This window comes from Nerophis lumbriciformis, linkage group LG05 (assembly GCF_033978685.3).
Source record: "Nerophis lumbriciformis linkage group LG05, RoL_Nlum_v2.1, whole genome shotgun sequence".
Lineage (NCBI taxonomy): Eukaryota > Metazoa > Chordata > Actinopteri > Syngnathiformes > Syngnathidae > Nerophis > Nerophis lumbriciformis.
Window position 1 is genome coordinate 37,916,401 of NC_084552.2, and position 22,637 is coordinate 37,939,037.

Consider the following 22,637-nt stretch of genomic DNA (forward strand, 5'->3'; position numbering starts at 1 on the left):
CGGGCGGAAGGCGGGGTACACCCTGGACAAGTCTCCAGCTCATCACAGGGCCAACACAGATAGATTCACACTCACATTAATGTTAGCATGCTAATATTAGCATGTTTTAGTTTCCTATATTCAAACACGGTGTTACTGTTCAAACTGTGTGTAATGTTGCAGTGGCCAAAAATATTAAATATACTGGTTGAATAAAACCTCTGTCTTGTTTTTAATGAATACTTAGGCCTGTTACACTACTGGATTTCAAAGTTGGTCATTATGTTGGTATGTTGTTTTTTTTTAAAAAAAGTATGGGAACCACTGATGTAATGCACAATCATGACATGTGTGCAGTTTGTCAACGAGAAAAGGGTCAAATATATAAAGCACACACACGCACGCACACATTCACACACAGGCATGCATGTGCACAGGATGTACATCTCTGGGGAATCTGACTTGAAAGGACATTTTTTTAGAGCATCTTTGGGTTCATCACCCGACTTTGGGTGACAAGAGGAGGAGCAGGCGGCAAATATTTAACACTTGTGCATGCACGCACGGCCGGCCACGCACCCACGGCCGGCCACGCACCCACACCTCTCTTCCACGAAACATCTCGCCAAAGGGAGAGGATGCGTCGCTGCTTCATGCTCACAAAGCTGTGGTCATCCCGCTCGGATGTTACGTCCCTACAGGGGGCATCTAATGACCTCTAACAGTCCGGCGTCGCGCTTAAAATAACAGTTGACTAATGTGGCAGATCATTTACATACATAGAACCAAAGCTGACAGGATACAGAGAAACATGCTAAATGCTAGCTATGCTGTCGCCCCACAGCAGGGCTGACAAGTGTGCAGTCCAGGGGGCATTCACGGCCCACAGCTTGCTTTTAATTGGACCATGGCTTATTTCAAAAATAGATGGATAAATAAAACTTATCCCACAACCCCGAGAGGGACAAGCGGTAGAAAAGGGATGGATGGATGGAAATAAAACTTTTGGAAAGAAGGGAAAAGTGAATATTTCATTAAAGCACGCTAATATGAATAACTATTAACTTTAACTTTGTCACTGATTAGCACTTTGAGATTTTTCTGGTATGTAAAGTGGAATACAAAAAAATATATACAGGTATATTAATATGACTAAGCTGAGATGTATATGTAGCCATTTTTGTTAAATATTTAATTTAGCATATCTTTATTTTGTTTTTTGTGTGTTTAATAACTGAACGGTGAAGAATATCAAAGAATGTCCCTCAATGTTGGAACAAGTTTGGACATCTCGACCAATAAAGCCAAAATTTAAAGTTATTAACATAGAATAAAAACAAGGTGCTAATAGTTTCTTGTTATTTGAACAGCATGCTCGAGTATTTTAATTCATTTTTTTCTCTGTGGGAAATGACATTTCCAGTTCACTAATTAGAAACATTTTTAATCAAGTGGAAAAGAAACACAAGAAGTACACTGATTCTAATCAACATCATAGAAAAGGATGCTCAAGGACAATCAGAACTTTTAGTGTTTTGTTTTAGTAATGAAATCCCATTTTAAAGTTTTGCACTTGTCATATTTTCATCGTCTATTAAACTGGCTTCCTATTTTTGTGCACAACTTGCCCACATTAATGTGCGCTTAATGACCAGAGTACAGAAAACAACATTTTCCCTACAGGGGTTTCCAACTAACAGTCAAATGAACCAACTTTTGATGGTATCTTCACATTCTACTTTGCCTATAATTAAAAAGGTGGCATGTCTTTTAAGTATGTACTATTTCAAAACTCAGTAATAGGGGAAATTGAAATGGAAGGAATTCTTAAGCAGGGTAGCAGGATGCGACCTGCAGCAATTACCAAATCCTCTTAGTTTCTCCATTCACACTTCTATACTGTTTACCGTATTTTTCGGACTATAAGTCGCATTTTTTTTTTTTTCATAGTTTGGCCGGGGGTGCGACTTATACTCAGGAGCGACTTATGTGTGAAATTATTAACACATTACCGTAAAATATCAAATAATATTATTTAGCTCATTCACGTAAGAGACTAGATGTATAAGATTTCATGGGATTTAGCGATTAGGAGTGACAGATTGCTTGGTAAACGTACAGCATGTTCCATATGTTATAGTTATTTGAATGACTCTTGCCATAATATGTTACGTTAACATACCAGGCACGTTCTCAGTTGGTTATTTATGCCTCATATAATGTACACTTATTCAGCCTGTTGTTCACTATTCTTTATTTATTTTAAATTGCCTTTCAAATGTCTATTCTTGGTGTTGGGTTTTATCAAATACATTTCCCCAAAAAATGCGACTTATACTCCAGTGCGACTTATATATGATTTTTTCCTTCTTTATTGTGCATTTTCGGCTGGTGCGACTTATACTCCGGAGCGACTTATACTCCGAAAAATACGGTAGAAGCAATGTGTAAACAACCACTCAGTAAGTGCATGGTACACTTACTAGCTGTATTGACACTGCATAGATCTTCTGCCATCTACTGGAATAAAAAGTCACTACATTTGACATCAAATTAAATTAAATTAATTTTGATACAGTTGGAAAAAAATATTTTACTGTGCCTATAGATATAGTATAAACATTTACATGCAGTTTGTGCTACAGCCAATGGTCTAAAAACCAACATCAAATAATGGTATCAAAAACGTATCCTTTCCCCCAACTTTGGTGGTTTGTAAGCGAAAGTGTACATCTATCTCGCCAATCTTCCAGCGCAAAGGGAGCTTATAAGTGTGTGTGTGTGTATAAATATATATATATGCATATATATATATATATATATATATATATATATATATATATATATATATGCATATATATATATATATATATATATATATATATATATATATATATATATGTATATATATACCGTATATATATATATATATATATATATGTATATATATACCGTATATATATATATATATATATATATATATATATATATATATATATATATATATATACATATCCATTCATCCATTTTCTAACCCCTGTTCCACTGTGCTGCTATATATGCTATATATGCTATATATATATATATATATATATATATATATATATATATATATTTATATATATCCATCCATCCATTTTCTACCGCTTATTCCCTTCGGGGTCGCGGGGGGTGGGGCGCTGGAGCCTATCTCAGCTACAATCGGGCGGAAGGCGGGGTACACCCTGGACAAGTCGCCACCTCATCGCAGATATATATACAGGTAAAAGCCAGTAAATTAGAATATTTTGAAAAACTTGATTTATTTCAGTAATTGCATTCAAAAGGTGTAATTTGTACATTATATTTATTCATTGCACACAGACTGATGCATTCAAATGTTTATTTCATTTAATTTTGATGATTTGAAGTGGCAACAAATGAAAATCCAAAATTCCGTGTGTCACAAAATTAGAATATTACTTAAGGCTAATACAAAAAAGGGATTTTTAGAAATGTTGGCCAACTGAAAAGTATGAAAATGAAAAATATGAGCATGTACAATACTCAATACTTGGTTGGAGCTCCTTTTGCCGCAATTACTGCGTTAATGCGGCGTGGCATGGAGTCGATGAGTTTCTGGCACTGCTCAGGTGTTATGAGAGCCCAGGTTGCTCTGATAGTGGCCTTCAACTCTTCTGTGTTTTTGGGTCTGGCATTCTGCATTTTCCTTTTCACAATACCCCACATATTTTCTATGGGGCTAAGGTCAGGGGAGTTGGCGGGCCAATTTAGAACAGAAATACCATGGTCCGTAAACCAGGCACGGGTAGATTTTGCGCTGTGTGCAGGCGCCAAGTCCTGTTGGAACTTGAAATCTCCATCTCCATAGAGCAGGTCAGCAGCAGGAAGCATGAAGTGCTCTAAAACTTGCTGGTAGACGGCTGCGTTGACCCTGGATCTCAGGAAACAGAGTGGACCGACACCAGCAGATGACATGGCACCCCAAACCATCACTGATGGTGGAAACTTTACACTAGACTTCAGGCAACGTGGATCCTGTGCCTCTCCTGTCTTCCTCCAGACTCTGGGACCTCGATTTCCAAAGGAAATGCAAAATTTGCATGGTTGGGTGATGGTTTGGGGTGCCATGTCATCTGCTGGTGTCAGTCCACTCTGTTTCCTGAGATCCAGGGTCAACGCAGCCGTCTACCAGCAAGTTTTAGAGCACTTCATGCTTCCTGCTGCTGACCTGCTCTATGGAGATGGAGATTTCAAGTTCCAACAGGACTTGGCGCCTGCACACAGCGCAAAATCTACCCGTGCCTGGTTTACGGACAATGGTATTTCTGTTCTAAATTGGCCCGCCAACTCCCCTGACCGTAGCCCCATAGAAAATCTGTGGGGTATTGTGAAAAGGAAGATGCAGAATGCCAGACCCAAAAACGCAGAAGAGTTGAAGGCCACTATCAGAGCAACCTGGGCTCTCATAACACCTGAGCAGTGCCAGAAACTCATCGACTCCATGCCACGCCGCATTAACGCAGTAATTGAGGCAAAAGGAGCTCCAACCAAGTATTGAGTATTGTACATGCTCATATTTTTCATTTTCATACTTTTCAGTTGGCCAACATTTCTAAAAATCCCTTTTTTGTATTAGCCTTAAGTAATATTCTAATTTTGTGACACACGGAATTTTGGATTTTCATTTGTTGCCACTTCAAATCATCAAAATTAAATGAAATAAACATTTGAATGCATCAGTCTGTGTGCAATGAATAAATATAATGTACAAGTTACACCTTTTGAATGCAATTACTGAAATAAATCAAGTTTTTCAAAATATTCTAATTTACTGGCTTTTACCTGTATATATATATATATACATATACATATATACATATATATATATGTATATATATAGTATATATATGTAAAAAATGACCTTTCTCCTTACTTTGGAGGTTTTGTAAATGAAAAGTGTACAAGTTCTCAGTCCTTTTTCCTCGCTCAAAAAAAGTTTGTTTTCTAACTTTTATCTCGACAATCATCCAGCAGCCTCGAAAAGGGAGCTCATTCAAACAGACAGCGCAAACATAGAGACGTGACAAGTAAACACAAGCATTCTGCACCAGTGACAGAGGGAGAGAGGGAGAAGGGGAGTCTGGACAGTGATTCATGATGTGAGGGTTTGTGCTCCAGAAGCTAAATTGCTTTGCCGGTAAGTTCATCCACACTGAGAAAGATGGACGGGTGGAAGGACGGATGAATAGATGGTTGGATGGCTATATAGATGGATGGATAGAAAAATGCAAGGGAGGGCTTGTGACGGAAGAAGAGCAGGGATGTTTCAAAATGTAAAGGACGTCTGGTATTAATCAATAATTATTATTACATGAAAATGCTTGAACTCAGTGCTGACAATTTACATTTCAAATATAGCAAACACTTCAGTAGCTCGCTTGTCCTCCCGAAGGAGCGAGAATGCACTTTACGGAAGAGTGCACTTGTGAGATGATGACAAGCGAACACTAGGGATGAAGGGAAAAAACTAGGAAGAGCTCATGGGATATTTATAATGAAGCAAGATTTTAAGATCCCTTAAAACTCCCCAAAGCAACACTCGATGGCGTGGATGAAATGGCAGCGCACAAAAAAATTAGTGGACAAATATAATATGTGATATATATGTGACTCCCTACTTGTCAAAATGTATTTTTAAGCTGTCAATTACACGCCAAGGCAACAGGTAAGTAAGAAAGTCATTTCTGTAAAAATCTCTCTCTATATATATACATCTATAGCCATCCATCCATCTATCTATCTATGTATGTATAATAAATTCCTAAAACGCTGTAGAAAAAGGTCAAAGTTAAACACATATATGACTAATAGAATGCTAAAATATTACGACAGACCACCTCAAAAAACTAAACATAATTTTACATTATTTTCGCAGAGTAAAAGAATGTACATGAAAATAAATAATGCGGGATTTGTAATATTAAGTATGAATGATAAAACACTGAATATTAAGAACATATGAACGTCTCTCCACCTCTTCACTTCCCAGATGACCGTCTCGAGATCGATTTTTTACAATAAAGCAAAATGCAACAGTTGTGCAAAAAACAGGGCAAAACATGAATTGTTTAGCCCTAGGTTATTGTTTTGCAATAACCCATTCCACCAACCACCCTGTTTTTTTTCATGTAGATATTCATGTATATATTAATTTCACCCACTATATAGAGTGTACATTTGTACAGAGTGTAGAGGGTGTACATTTTGCGCAGAGTGTATAGAGTGTACATTACAGAGAGTATACTGTTCTCTTCCACACCTTTCTTTGCACTTCTATATTTTTTATACTTATACATTGTTTTCTTGCATGCACACATCGCACTGTATGGAATGGCCTCAATCTCTTTACCCTGCGTAATGACAATAAAGCTGATTCTGATTCTGAATGCAAAGGACAAAAATCAACCATATTATAATTGTTAGACTAATTATGTGTAAGTTATCACACAACTCTTATGCTTAAACCTTGAACCTGACAATAATAGTCTATATAATATCACTTTTCTGCAGAACAGAACTTTGTTTCAGAAATCTGCTTCAGTGTCTCTCCCTGGTGCTCACGTCTCAGGCTGGCTGCTGTAAACAAACCCCGCCTACTCTGCTTCTTGTCTCATCTGCTTATGGAGCTGATGTGACGTTGGTTACCGTAAAAACCCAAATCTCACTCAAAAGCGCAAATTCCAACTATTGGAACCTTCCCACCTTCACCAGTGGTTATTCATCCCACTCCTTGGGAGCCCAATATTCCAACATCTGTGGTCCCCTCCAAGGTTTCTCATTGTCATCCCATTGGGTTGAGTTCTTTCTTGCCCTGATGTGGGATCTGAGCCGAGGATGTCGCTGTGGGTTGTGCAGCCCTTTGAGACACTCGTGATTTAGGGCTATATGAGTAAACATTGATTGATTGATTGGTTTGAAGTGATGCTAAAATAGCAAATATCTCTATGGGCTTTTGAATCGACACAGCCGCGATGCTGCTGAACTTAACTATTACAAAGAATATATTGACTCACTGCTGAATTAAAGTTTAGCAAAAACAAAGTATTATTCATCAGGCAATTCAGCCCATCAAAGTAGGACAACAAAACAATGTTGATGATCAGCTACTGAAGTGACTGGTCGCCATAATCGCTTGACCTCACCTTTAGTTAAAAAAGTTAAAGTACTAATGATTGTCACACACACACTAGGTGTGGTGAAATTATCCTCTGCATTTGACCCATCACCCTTGTTCCACCCCCTGGGAGGTGAGGGGAGCAGTGAACAGCAGCGGTGGCCACGCCCGGGAATCATTTCGGTGATTTAACCCCCAATTCCAATCCTTGATGCTGAGTGCCAAGCAGGGAGGTTATGGGTCCCATTTTTATAGTCTTTGGTATGACTCTGCCGGGGTTTGAACTCACGACCTACCGATCTCAGGGCAGACACTCTAACCACAAGGCCACTGAGCAGGTGGTTAGATTAGTGGTTGTGGCTCTAAACAGCCGCATAGTGGGTTTTGCCAGTGGCTGGCCCAGGCTGTGTATGTGATGCTATGCGTTACATACTCCAATTTGCTCAGGTTTATGGGGCCTCCCTCAGGGTGGGTGGTCATACCAATGACATCACTGACTGTATTCATACTCACATGGTCTCGTCGTTTTGGAACTCCAGCTTGCCAGCCGCCAGCTCGTAGTCCTCGCCCTCTCTGGCAGTGCCGTCCAACGTTCGGTAAGGGACAGCCACCAGGCCCCGGGCGCCAGATGTCCTCAGCACCTTCACCTCCATCACACCCATGCTCTCGCTCACTCGCTGACTCGCCATCTCAAAGGTGAAAATACCTGAGGAGGAAAAGGGGGAGGTAGAAAAAAATACACTGTAAGCTCCCCCACGACTGTACCACCCACCCTCTCTTGAGGAAACGGTAATAAAACGCCCCCACGTGACACTGATACTCTCCTCAGGTGTGGGACAAGTTATGTAAGGCTCGTTAAGCAAGCTTTGATGACATCCCAACAGTGATGATGCCACACTGAAACTGTGTCAGGTGCAAGATACATAACTACATTAATATACTATACATCAAAAACTCAAGCTTTTATTTAATTACATTTTTAAATCAACAGAAAAACTGTTATATTAAAATGTACTCATTTAAAATAAACTTTTTTCTAACTTGAAAAAAACCCAGAAAACTAAACTAAACTAGATTTTATAAAGAAGACTGCTATCTTTTGTTTATAATTACTCAAAATGAGGTTTGGGGATTTACTAACATTTCTCAGGCATGCAAATCATGCAACTTTTTTTTTATTTATAAAAATGTTATTTTCAATCTTTTGCCATAGCTGCAATACAAAAAAAGATACATGTGCAAATATGGGCATAATATGTAAGAAGCTTTTTAACCAAAAGGAAACAATGCATGAACACACGTTTATAGCTCTGAATATATCATGCGGCATACCTCAGGGATCAATCCTGGGTCCAAAATTGTTCAATCTCTTTTCAAACAACATTTGTAAAGTTACAAAGGATTTAAAGTTAGTATTGAAAGGGTAAAATTAAATTACCTTTGATGTGTAATAATAGATGAAAAATGAACTGTAAAGCTCATTTAAAAATATACAACATAAGGTGGCAAGAAATAATTCAATAATGAATAAAACAAAATATGTTCTGGACCAGAAATCACTCCATATTTTCTACTGCTCGCTAGTGTTACCATATCTGAGTTGTTGTGCAGAAATATGGGGAAGTAACCAGAGGTGGGTAGAGTAGCCAGAAATTGTACTCAAGTAAGAGTACTGTTACTTTAGAGATTTATTACTCAAGTAAAAGTAAGGAGTAGTCACCCAAATATTTACTTGAGTAAAAGTAAAAAGTATGTTGTGAAAAAACTACTCAAGTACTGAGTAACTGATGAGTAACATACACACACACACACACACACACACACACACACACACACACACACACACACACATATATATATATATATATATATATATATATATACATTGATATATACAGTATATAATTTATATGTATTTATTTTGCTGTTTTTGTTTACATGTTAAAGATGTTTTAATGAATATACATGCATGTTTAACATATAGATTCCTTTCTTTCATGAAGACAAGAATATAAGTTGGTGTATTACCTGATTCTGATGACTTGCGTTGATTGTAATCAGACAGTAGTGATGATAACGTCCACTTTTTCAAATGGAGGAGAAGAAAAGTTCCTCCTTTCTGTCTAATACCACATGAAAGTGGTGGGTTTTTGGCATCTTATTTGTACAGCTTCCATATTCGTTTTTATACACTTTACAAGAAATATATTGGCGTCAAACTCCTTAGCTTGCTAGCTTGTTTGCGCTGGCTTTCGGAGACTCTTGTTTTGAAAGCGCAGGCGCGATGGAGCGGCACTTTTATTGTGAAGACAGGAACTGTGCAGTCAGTCTTTAGGCTTTTGACGGGATGTACGGTTGAAATAAAACAGTATCTTTTTTCCTTCACACTTTTGATTGATTGATTGGAACTTTTATTAGTAGATTGCACAGTACAGTACATATTCCGTACAATTGACCACTAAATGGTAACACCCCAATAAGTTTTTACACTTGTTTAAGTCAGGTCATGTGATCACCTGGCTCTGTTTGATTGGTCCAACGTCACCAGTGACTACATCTGATTGGTGGAACGAAGTGAAACGTCACCAGTAAGGCAGGCACTTTGAAGGTCTGTCTGACAGACCAAAACAAACAAAGCGTGCATTAACAGATCGATAAAAATTAGTAGCGAGTAGCGAGCTGAATGTAGATAAAAGTAGCGGAGTAAAAGTAGCGTTCCTTCTCTATAAATATACTTAAGTAAAAGTAAAAGTATGTTGCATTAAAACTACTCTTAGAAGTACAATTTATCCCAAAAGTTACTCAAGTAGATGTAACGGAGTAAATGTAGCGCGTTACTACCCACCTCTGGAAGTAACTACAAAAGTATACGCTTAATTCACTCACTAGGTTATAAAAAAAGGTCAATTTGTATAATGTTGGTTGCAGAAAACATTCAAACCCTTTATTTATTGAATCAAAAATATTGAAATTCAATGATTTGGTTGATCTGCAAAAAGCTAAAATTAAGCACAAAGCAAATTGTAATCTGCTGCCCAATCATGTTCAATAATTCTTCTTAACAAAAGTGGAGAAATATAACCAGTGTTGGGTTAGTTACTGAAAAGCAGTAACTAGTTACAGTTACTAGTTACTTCATTTCAAAAGTAACTCAGTTACTAACTCAGTTACTTACACCAAAAAGTAATGCGTTACTGTGAAAAGTAACTATTTAGTTACTTCTTTTTTCTTTTTTTTTTAAAGCTCCAATTAATGCCCTTTTAGCCTTCATTTCAGTACTGTTATTGCACTGGAGAATAATACAATCTGTTGATCAACTTGACATGCATTTGCATCACTCAACTCTGCTAAGCCATGTGGTCTACATACAACACACAAAGACAAATATATGTTACAAAGGCCAATTTGTTTCTGGCCAGAACAAATTGACAAAACTATTTTAAATAGCTGCAACATAACATACATAAGTAACAAACAGCATAATAACAGCATAGCTGTAAAGCAAGAAAGGCACACACTACATACACAAAGTCTAACCAGGCATTTTCTTCCTCAAGTAATTCTGATACAAAATCATGTCTGAAGCCCAGAACACTCTACACATTTCCCCAGTTTTAGTTTAGAGATAAGGAAAGATTGGCCTGGCCCACTAGGATCCCTCTTTATGTTTGTGAACTTTATAGTCTATACATTTAGAGTGATGTGATAATCAAACACTCTAGAAGTCTAGAATGAAAGAGTATATAAGAGAATTGACAGCAACGTTCCCTCTCAGGAGCGCGCATGTGCAATTGCGCACTGCTCAAGCATCCTCTGCGCACGGCAAATCTATGCCATGCACAAAATCAAATAAAAAAATAAGCGCATAACAATTTTCGACACGACACGGACACGACAGACAAAACCGTTTTCATCATCATTGTTCAAATATTGTAACGTCTGTCGAGACGCTTTGAGGACATGAATTCCATCCATCACTTTACTGAGCAAAACTCTTTACTGTCGGCCATAAACACATCACCAAAACATTAGTAAAAAAAATGATATCTAGCAAAACTGGTCATTTTCTGCAGTACAAACCAGACCAAAAGCAACTTTGTTATATCAACAGCAGCCGCTCGCTCTCTCACGTGCGCCAACACTTGCACATATGGCACTTAGCCAGTGATGCGTTTACAGCCACACAAAAAGTCGGACAACTCCAACACCACACATAAAGTGTCATTCCAGGTCGTTACACTATGATTTACCAATCAAATGTGTGCTTATTCTAGTGTCATTTATTAGGAATCTTAATTTATAAATATTAATCATTAAATGCTGTTAGTATATTAAATAAATACTAATAAAAATATATTTTTTACAAACAGGAAGTTGCAGGAATGTACACATGATCCCCTGCTTACATCTCATTGTGCAACATGTGAATGTTTTAATGGGAACTAAATGCAATGTCTGAAAGGGGTACAAATTATTTCCAAAGCAGGACCTCCACCCAGACAAACAATACAAGTACACAGTTCATGAAAAACAATATTTTTTGTTATTGTCATTATAAGTGGGCCTAAACACTTATATTAGAAATGGAAATGACTGCTGTCATTTGATTATAATAATAAGAGAATGTTGTCTGTCTATCTGTGTTGGCCCTGTGATGAGGTGGGGACTTGTCCAGGGTGTACCCTGCCTTCCGCCCGAATGCAGCTGAGATAGGCTCCAGCGACCCCGAAAGGGACAAGCGGTAGGAAATGGATGGATGGATGGAGATGTAAGTTGTTATTTAGTGAGGTTTGGGACAGGTGTGCTGCTGGTGTAGCCACAGTGTGCACGTCTAAAGTTGCTCACATGGACTCCACTCAATGCTCAGGGACTTTTTGCATTTGCTCACACATGAACAATTAGAGGGAACATTGATTGACAGAGTGTGTACCTTCAGCGGTGAATGGTGGTGGTGGTGGAGGTGAAATGGCATCAGAGTCTCTGTCTCTCTTTACTAGCTTCGTCGAAGCATGTTGCTATGTAGCTTGTTTCAGCAGATTTGAATTGCTGTTTTGGGCAGTAGATGGCATCTTTGATCCAAAGCACAATTTACATTTAACTAAAATGTTATTTTCTTTGTGCTCGACAAAAGAAAAGTAGTGAAAATATCTCCATGTTAGCAAACTCGACTTCTGGCTCCGCCATGATCAGACACGCCCCCCCCTCGCTCCCCACACTCACACTCAGACACACCCACACAGAGCGCATGTCTCTCTCTCTTCTCCGGCTTGTGACACAAGAAGAATCAGAACGATGACAGAGCAGCGCTCCGATAAAACACACTGTATACTACATAAAAAGTAACGTAAAATAACGCAGTAACGCATCATGTAGTAACGGTAACTGAGTTACTAAATATAAAAAAATAACGCGTTAGATTACTAGTTACCGCCGAAACTAACGGCATTACAGTAACGCGTTACAAAGTAACGCGTTAGTCCCAACACTGAATATAACCTTAGATTTTTTTTTCAACTAAAAACATTTGTATGCACGTACAACACTTAAACCCTTTAGTACACTATATTAGCATGTGGAATTAAATTATGGAATAGATTAAGCAAAGAAGTCAAATGATGTATTAACATGATCCAGTTTAAGAAACCTTAAAAACTCAAAGTGTTTACAAATTAAGAATCCTGAAAAACATCTTGAACCTTATCAAAATTAGTCTTATTCATTTAATTATGTGAATCAAAATTGAACTATTCATATATGAGAACTTTATGTCATTTAATTTGTGGTAAAAATTGAGCATAGGAAGTGAACAAACAAATATGCTAGTAATCGCTATGAAACGGAAAAGGTGTAAGATTAAAAAAGCTCTGCATCTTCCTACTCTTTTTTGGACAAGTTGCAATGATATACTGGAAATACTGTATGTGATATATTATTTTGTAACTGTATGCATGTTGGAAATAAATGAAAAACATAAAAAATAAACAATAAACACAAGCAATACATATTTTGTGGCTCTTACATAAAACCATATCCATATGCAATGTTGGGATTAACGCGTTACAAAGTAACGCGTTACTGTAACGCCGTTACTATCGGCGGTAACTAGTAATCTAACGCGTTATTTTTTATATTCAGTAACTCAGTTACCGTTACTACATGATGCGTTACTGCGTTATTTTGCGTTATTTTTTATGTAGTATCGGCTAGAAACTGAGAAGATCTGAGTGTTGCAGCGCTGCTGAAGAGGCGACAAAAAAGAGGCGCGCCGCGCGCTGTCTGTGTGTACGTGTGTACGTGTGTGTGTGTGTGTGTGTGTGTGTGTGTGTGTGTGTGTGTGTGTGTGTGTGGGAGGGGGCATGTCTGTGTCTACTATCAAGACGTCATGGCGAACCCCGAAGCCGAGTTTCTTAAAATGGAGATATTTTCAGTACGTTTCTTTTATCGACCACAAAGAAAAGAACATTTTAGTTGAATGTAAGTTTCAAATATGCTGAAACAGCTACAAAAACAACATGCTTCGACGAAGCTAGTAAAGAGACACACACTTCACCTCCACCTCCAACAGCGGCTGGATTTTAATGAGGCACTGCACACTGAAGGTACACACACTGTCAATTCTCTTATATACTCTTTCATTTTAGACTTTTAGAGTGTTTGATTATCACATCACTCTAAATGTTTAGACTATAAAGTTCACAAACCTAAAGAGGGTGGGCCAGGCTAATATTTCCTTTTCTCTAAACTAAGTGGGGAAATGTGTAGAGTGTTCTGGGCTTCAGACATGATTTTATTTCAGAATTCCTTGAGATAAAAAAACGCCTGGTTAGGCTTTATGTATGTAGTGTGTGCCTTTCTTGTTTTACAGCTATGTTGTTATTATGCTGTTTGTTACTTATGTATGTTAAGTTGCAGCTATTTAAAATAGCTTGTCAATTTGTTCTGGTCTGAAACAAATTGGCCCTTTAAAACATATCTTTGTCTTTGTGTGTTGTATGTAGACCACATTGCTTAGCAGAGTTCAGTGATGCAAATGCATGTCAAGCTGATCAACAGATTGTATTATTCTCCAGTGCAATAACAGTACTAAAATGAAGGCTAAAAGGGCATTAAATGGGGCCTTAAAAAAAAAAAAAAAAAAAAAAAAAAAAAAGTAACTAAATAGTTACTTTTCACAGTAACGCATTACTTTTTGGTTTAAGTAACTGAGTTAGTAACTGAGTTACTTTTGAAATAAAGTAACTAGTAACTGTAACTAGTTACTGGTTTTCAGTAACTAACCCAACACTGACCATATGAAAGACTACATAAAGGGAATTTACCGGCATGGTCGTCGTCATAAATGGTCACGGTGGCAGTGTGGTTGTCACCCAGCACCGCCTTGGGGGTGGAGCTCACGTCCTGAGGGGAGGTGTTGATCTCCGGGTAGCCCACCAGTCGGGGATTGCTCAGATGCACGTAGAAGTACTCATCCTCCTCAAATATGTCGTCATCAATCACCCCCACGGTGATCTCTGCAATAACGAGAAGGTCCCATTTGAATATTTTTGTACTGGTGTGGACATCTTGGTTTTTTTTGTACCTTTGAGAGTCTCGCCAGGCTTGAACAAAAGCGTTCCTTCTGCAAACTCGTAATCTGAGCCGGCGTTGGCCGTGCCATCCTCGGTGCGATAATCCACCTGCAGGCGGGTAGACGGGACAGGAACGCAAAAATGGAGAGCTGGTGGGCGGTGGGGAACAGGTCCAAAGGAGACAATTGTAAAAAAAATCTACTTTGAATTGAATCCTCTGATTTCAGCACAAGCCCAATTTCTGTATTAATGTCAATGATATTGGTTTAAATGTACAATTTATAATCAGGGGTGTAACAGTACAGCATAGGCCCAATACAGTACATACCAATGTTTTAAAGTCGAGGTTGAAACTGCTTGCCTTTATTGATTTTTTTTCTTTTTATTGGTTTGTCATCATATGAGTCACTTTCCATACATTTTATGCATTAAAGATGCTAAAGACCAATCTTGTCAAATATATCATCAGCCATGTACGCGTTGCTTTACCCAAATCAATGAAATATTTAATAACATATATAATTCATAATTAAGTAATGTTTTTTCTATTTTTATTATAAGCCAAGGTACAATAAAAAAAACAAGCGGTGGACTGAAATTGAGTCCAGTGCCACACTTTGGACAACACTTTTTTGGGGGGGAAAGTGAAATGATGCAGACAAGTACAGTTTAAAATATAAGTCTTATTATTTAATTATTATTATATAAAAGTACCTTATTGGCTGAAGAGCAGCATTAAGAGTTCTAGCTTAAAACGTCTACCGAACAATGGCAGCACGCAAGTTTTGTCTTATTCCCTTGTTTTTACCAGGAAGCCCAAGAGTTCTCAAACAGGACACTTTAATGTAGAAGAGGATTTTCAAGCTCTGGATTCTCCTTGGCACTATCGCTAGCCAGGACCCCAGCTAGCTAAAGATTGGGACACTCTTCTGGCCTGATAGATAGTCTGGAACTCCACACCTGTATCAAATGTTCACTTTCAATGAGTACCGTGTGGACAATCGGTTCACCTCTGTACTGAACGAAAGGTTCCGTACAGAAACATCTAAATACGAATACATGGACTGTTATACCCGAAAATATTTTCTGTACACACATTTAAATATTTATTGCGGTTTTTTGTTATGCTGAAACCTTCATAATTCCGCCTAATGTGATGCTTCCTTCATGGCTTCATGCTTCACTACACCCGTAAAAGGCAGCTTGGTAGCTTTTGCATAATCCCTCTGAGAGAGAGTTGGGGGGTTGGGGATGCAAGACTTAAAAAAAAAAAAAAGAAGCAAAAATGCAGTTTTTCATGTACTTCTTGCATAACCATGCCAGCAGACTCACACACTTCATAAATAAAACATTCTTGCGGGACATCATAGCAGTTTTAAGAACATTAGTTGGAATTTAAGCCGATACATTTAATCAATGGCTGTTCAATTGTGTTCCCCTGCTGGTAGAGATTAAGAAGTGTATTCAACACATTCAACACTTGTTCTCTCCCACGCTCTCTTCATCCCTCTCCCAGAGCTCTTTAGAGGTGAGAACATCTAATGATCTAAAATCAGATGGAGGCCGGGAAAAAAGCCAGAGATGTGAGTGGATTTTTGTTTGTCTGTTTGGTCTACCATTAAAAACACACACATGCACACACAGACTCAGACGCATTAAGACATGTGTCTTATATACTGCACCCACCTTGACGGTGACTCCAGCATCTCCTCCGCGTCTGGAGACAGTCAGCTTGAGAGAGCCGCAGTTCTCGAAGCACTGGTACAAAGGGGGCTCGAACTCCAGCCTGACCGTGTGCGGGTCATCCTCTTGGGCTTGAATCTCATGGCTGCTCACCACCTGCAGGTGAAAATACACATAAATATAGAATAAATAAAAAAATAAAAAATAAAAAATAATAATACATAGTCTAACTTAATTTAGGTTAACTTGCTTTACCTTGCGAGCCTGGTCTGCAGCATGCTTCTTGAGGATGTTGCCGGCTCCGATCATCATCCTGGTTGCTTGGATACGATAGAACGCTCGGCTCTTCTGTTGCTGCATCAGAACCTGATGGACAAAAATTACTATTTTAAAAAAACATTAACAAATCTTGTTCAAATGTTAAAGTTGAGGTGTGAATCCGCCTTGTTTGAGTGTTTTGGGAGGTTATCAGGAGAATGAGATGCATATACTTTTTGAGGTATGTCTTAACCCTTGTGAAACCCTAGGGTGCAAAACGGGCATTACATGTGTTTCTTATGTGATTTGACTGTTCAGTTTGGAGGTTCGCAATCTGAAATTTCACCAGGGAGGTTTTTTTTATATACATAAAATTGCATTGTGCTTTTGATTGCAACATTGTTAGAATAGGGTATAAAAAGCATACACACTTTCTCTTAAGACCTCCTTTGACCCGCCTGACTCCCATTATAACTGCTACTTTTTGACAGACTGTAATCCTGTTACAGCACTATGCCTTTTTCATGAAAACTGAATGACTCTCATTCTTGCTGATTAAACACAGAATAAAAAATGTTTTGGTGTAATTGCATACCTTAAACACCAAATGGCGCCATAAAACCATGATGCATAATTCTTAGAGCTTTGATGAGTGTAAAAACTTCCATTAAACCACTGTTATGCGATTAAAAAGATTTTGGGCGAGCATATATAACATGGCAGATATATACAAAATACTCAACCAAGCTGTGCCTGCTTTCTCTTGCATTCTAGATCAGCCCAGTAGGAACTGTACAAATAATATTTTTGTCTACTTGCCTACTGTATCAAAATCAGTGTTGTCATGAATTATTGACTAACCTCAAATATTCCACCCTGTAAGTTTTTTGTTTGTTTGTTTTTTTTTAGAAAAAATGCATATATAGCATTTTCCCATTATTAAAAACTATTTTCATTTATGACAATGAGGCCATACAACATAAAAAACCCCAACAAATAAATAATTACTTTATATCAATAGATGGATCTGAAGTTGTTAAAAGATTTGAAGCAACGAAAGTAAAACAAAAATATTTCTGACTTATGACACGTTTATGAGCGGGTCCCTTTTAGAGCCTAAGAGTAACTGTGTATTGTCAATCTTAAATTTGCAAAAGGGTTTATGATGGCTGCATGCATCTTTACCTGATAGTTGGCCATTTCAATTAGCTGTTCCATGTCTTTATCTGGGTGCCGCTGTTTGAGGTCCTTCAGAGTCCTCGCCATGTCCCGCCGAGCCTCGTCCTCCTCATCCTTAGCCCCTCCCTCTTCCATCATTCCGCCGTCCATCCCGCTGCAGTTGAGCGCCATCTGGCCATCCAGCTCCAGCATGTCCATCTTGGTGAAGCCGCCCGGGCCCAGCACCCCGCTCACGCCTCCATCCGGTCCCCCTTCCGTCTCAATGATGACACCTCGGTGCTTGTCGGCGCGGTAACGCTTGCGGGCATACTTGTAGAAGAGGAGGCGGCGGTCGGCCACCCAGGCTTGGACCACGCACAGGGGGAAGAACAGGAAGGTCAGCACCGCCTCCCACAGCTAAAAAAAAAATAAACACATTTTTCTACGTCGCCTCCTTGTGGTTAGACTGCTTCTTTGTTGTCATCTTCCTCCTCACCTCCACCTCGCCAGGAGAGAAGACGCTGAGAATGAGGTACAGCCAAATATACGCAAAGATGCTCCAGGCGGCCGTGACGAAAAACACCCGCAGGTGTTTAATCTTGCGCGTCTCGCCATCAGGCACCACGTAGACGCACAGCGCGATAATGACAAACATGTTGAAGGCGGCGCTGCCCACGATGGTGCTCGGGCCCAGAGATCCCGCTGTGAAGCCGTGACCGCACACCTGTGGAGAGACAGAAAGTCCAAATAAGTGTACCCATTGTGACGCTTGGCCTTTAAGGTGAGCCTTTAAGGACTCACCTCAATGACGGACAGCAGAATCTCAGGTGCACTCGAGCCCAGCGCCATGAGGGTCAGATTGGAGACTGTCTCATTCCAGATCCTTACAGTGGTGGTGGTAGTCTCGCCATTGGGCCTCTTTATGGTTATCTCTTTCTCCTGGGATGTTATGACCTAAACCAGGAGGGGGGGGGGGGGGGCACTCATTAAGGACAGCAAAGCTTACTAAAAACTAGAGATTACCCATAGTGATCTACAAGAGCGAATACCCACAGGGCTTTCTAATTAACACCTGTGTCAAAAAACACATACAGCTATGGCAACCAGGAAACCCTGTGATCCCGCAACTGCCTGTTCCTTTATCTAGCTCTACATGCACTTTAAAATGTTGCTCCTCAGCGGATGATAGATGATAGATTGGCCATCTGAAAACAAACTGATGAGCGGCGAAACGTCTTCCAAGACAATCCAAGCAGTCCAGTTGTGATCGATTGAACACCCTAAGATAAAGTTTATTCCATTGTTCTGTTCAGTTTTTACTGAATAAGACACTCAGAATGTACATTCAAATACAGAATGTGGGATTTACAATATTAACTATGAACAATAAAACACTGAATATTGAGAATATATGACCATTGCTCCTCTACTTTCCAGACCACTTCCTTGACCGACATCTTTTATAATCCAGCAAGAACAACTTGCAACAAATATGTCAAAACATAACGCCAAGGGTAAAAAAAACATCCACATATTTGATATGATATTAGTGTTCTGCAGAATTTAGTTGAAGAAATCTGCCTCTGTCTGACACTTGCTATCCGGCTTTTTGCTGTGTAAACTAGCCCCGCTCACTCGGTGCCACTCTGTTCGTGCCTGGTGTGCATGAAGTAGAGCTTGGTATGTCACTCAAAAGTGCAGAATTTAATCATTAGAATAATTTCTATAGCTTGAAAATATCCAGTCGGCCACATTGAAATGTTTATTATGTTGTATTATGCTCAAGTAGCCCAGTTAACTGCCTGTTTTGCAAGACCCGTGTCATGTGACTTCAAACTTGACAACTCATTGGCCGGTTCTGAGACAGGATCGATTTTTCAGCACTGAATTTTTTTAAACTGAATTTTTATACACTGATTTTTTTTACACAGAATGTTTCAGCACTGAATTTTTTGTTTTTTCCTGGATTTTTAAACACACACGTTTTGCTAACAAACTTGTTTTCAATTAAATTGTCAGCATACTTTGACAAGTCAGTTCACAAAATTCAAATGACAATTTTCAGTTAAATATATTCAGTGTCAAAAAAAGCTTTTGTAACAAAGACAGTAATTAAACTCCATAAGGCAGCCACAACAGTTGACATACTTCACGCAAAAGTCAGATTTTCTCCGTGATTGTTGGTCCAAAGCTAATAAAGATTTTGGCAAAATGAGGGTAATCAGTTATTTTTTTGGTTGTTCTGTGTATTTTTTTTAACGTTTATTGCGCCGTCAGGTGCATGTTAGTGTGCCTGCTGGTCACATTAAAGCATGTTTTATTGTACGTTTATGAGCTGGAGTATGTTTAGAACTATATAAAGACATATCATTTTGATTTATTATGTCAGAAAAACTAATGTCAAAACGACAGCAATTGACAGCCGAAAAACGACAGTCGCACACGTCCTTGGTAGCAGTCATGGCGCTCGTTGTTTAGCTGGCCATACTCTGGCTTTTACTAAGTTGATATGCCCCTAGTGGCTGTGTGGAGCATTGAGGACAGCAGAACTGCACAGTACAATATTTCATAGTAAAGATACACATTAGCAATAATGTGAATGTTCGTCCAACCTACCTCTATGGAGGACATGAATCTGTCTGCTATTATGCTCATTCCCAGGAACATATAGACGAGCGCAACGAAGTAAACAATGGCCCGTGCCACTTTGTCGCCCACCGAAGGGTTCTGGGGGTTCCACACAGGCAGCAGCACGCCTGAAATGAAGGGGAAAATAAATAAGTCAAAATATGATACTAGAGGAATTATAAGCAGAGTGGAGCCCTTTTGATGAGGCATGTGATGTTGAGGACATGATCAGGGGATTATGTCACTGAGGTGGCTACACGGCCACAGCACACATATCATCAATGATGGAAATATATAATATTTATGTAAGTTGTATATAGTAGTATGGCGCACATTACCATTGTACCCAGCTGGTTATCAGCAACTAAGCATATATTTGAAACATGTTTTTGCAAGAAAAATCATTCCCCACTGGTATTGACAAACAACCCACCATCTTGACATGGGTCACCCCCGGCTGAGCAGTTCTGAGGTGAGTGTGCTTGGACGGATCCAGAGCAGGATAGGAGGAAAACAAAGGAGGCAAAGAAAAGGAAGGGGAAAGAAGGGATGAGATAGGAAGGAGACTTCGACATGGCTGCTGGATCCAGTTCTGGTGGTGCAGCCTGCCTGCCAACTGGACTCTGCAGGAAGACGCCTTAGGTCCACTCAGGGCGGGGTCAAACCTGCAAAGAAAAAGCGGGAAATTAGAGAAAAGATACTGTAAGTTCTCTAATTATCGACTGTTGATTTACCTTAAACACAAAGACAATAACTGGGGAACACAATTCAAACAACTAAGCATCTCCAATACACCATCAATTATTAGACTTAGACTTAGACTTCCTTTTTATTGTCATTCAAATTTGAACTTTACAGCACAGATAAGAACGAAATTTCGTTACATAAGCTCATGGTAGTGCAGGATAAAAAAGCAATAAGGTGCATGTATAAATAAATAAATATACAGTATATAAATAATATATATAATATATATATAAAATAAACAAATATATATAAATATATATAAATAAATAAATAGATTACTGTACAGATAAATATATTGCACTTTTTCACATGCGTCCACGTTTATGGATGTACGTTATATTGTCTTTTTTATTCCAGCGAGTTAATTATCAAGTATACTGCTCAACAAAGCAGCAGTAGAGCCAATGGTGTAATAGTGGAAAGGAGCAAATTGCTCAGCCAGAATTAACAGCACTGATTGTAAACAACAGGTGCAACACGCATGCTTTTTACACCAAAAGTAGCAAGATTTTTAAGGTGCATACAGAGCTTGATAAAGTGAAGTAAATTATATTTATATTACACTTTTCCCTAGTGACTCAAAGCGCTTTACATAGTTAAACCCATTATCTAAGTTACATTTAAACCAGTGTGGGTGGCACTGGGAGCAGGTGGTAAAGTATTTTGCCCAAAGACACAATAGCAGTGACTAGGATGGCGGAAGCGTGGATCGAACCTGGAACCCTCAAGTTGCTGGCACGGCCGCTCTACCAACCGAGCTACGCCGCTGTCAGATGCTGACCATTCATGACACTTCAACTGCATCTACAGTCCTCTTGTGATAATTAAAGGGGACCTATGATGATTCTGATATACATTGAACACACGTCCTTGTGTTCTACATTATGTATTGGATATGCCCTGGTGTACATTTTGTGAAAATGTTGTTCCACAGGACCTTTAATAATCCATTTTTTGAGCATGTCTGCAAGATTTTCGATTCTGGAGGCATTCCAGAGTGCAAATGAAACCTTGCCCCACCCACTCCAAATGTCCATCCATCCACCCATTTTCTACTGGTTGTCCCTTTCGGGCTCGCGGGGGGTGATGGAGCCTATCTCAGCTGCATTTGGGCGGTAGGCGGGGTACACCCTGGACAAGTCGCCACCCCATCGCAGGGCCAACACAGATAGACAGACAACATTCACACTCACATTCACACACTAGGGCCAATTTAGTGTTGCCAATCAACCTATCCTCAGGTGCATGTCTTTGCAGTCACGGGGAGAACATGCAAACTCCACACAGAAAGATCCCGAGCCCAGGATCGAACCCAGGACCTTCGTATTGTGAGGCACATGCACTAACCCCTGTCCCACCATGCTGCCCTGTAATGTATCTAATGTATTAATGTATCTTTTAAAAATGTACACTGTTTAAATACATATGGAAGTCATCTC

The 22,637-nt window shown here is 39.1% G+C and overlaps 1 protein-coding gene across 3 annotated transcripts in view; it reads right to left on the reverse strand.

Moving 5' to 3' along the window:
- Positions 1-22,637, reverse strand: part of LOC133606442 (sodium/calcium exchanger 1-like) — a 132,149-nt gene that overhangs the window by 35,252 nt on the left and 74,260 nt on the right. For all 3 annotated transcript variants that reach the window (XM_061960406.2, XM_061960404.2, XM_061960405.2), the window contains exons 2-11: positions 20,885-21,116; positions 20,440-20,579; positions 18,625-18,777; positions 18,320-18,547; positions 17,851-18,240; positions 16,663-16,773; positions 16,411-16,563; positions 14,736-14,832; positions 14,476-14,667; positions 7,670-7,862 (exon numbers count right to left, since the gene is read on the reverse strand). In XM_061960406.2, coding sequence (XP_061816390.2) covers positions 7,670-7,862; positions 14,476-14,667; positions 14,736-14,832; positions 16,411-16,563; positions 16,663-16,773; positions 17,851-18,240; positions 18,320-18,547; positions 18,625-18,777; positions 20,440-20,579; positions 20,885-21,026 — 1,799 coding nt within the window. In that variant the 5' untranslated portion in view covers positions 21,027-21,116. The remainder of the gene's footprint in view (positions 1-7,669; positions 7,863-14,475; positions 14,668-14,735; positions 14,833-16,410; positions 16,564-16,662; positions 16,774-17,850; positions 18,241-18,319; positions 18,548-18,624; positions 18,778-20,439; positions 20,580-20,884; positions 21,117-22,637) is intronic.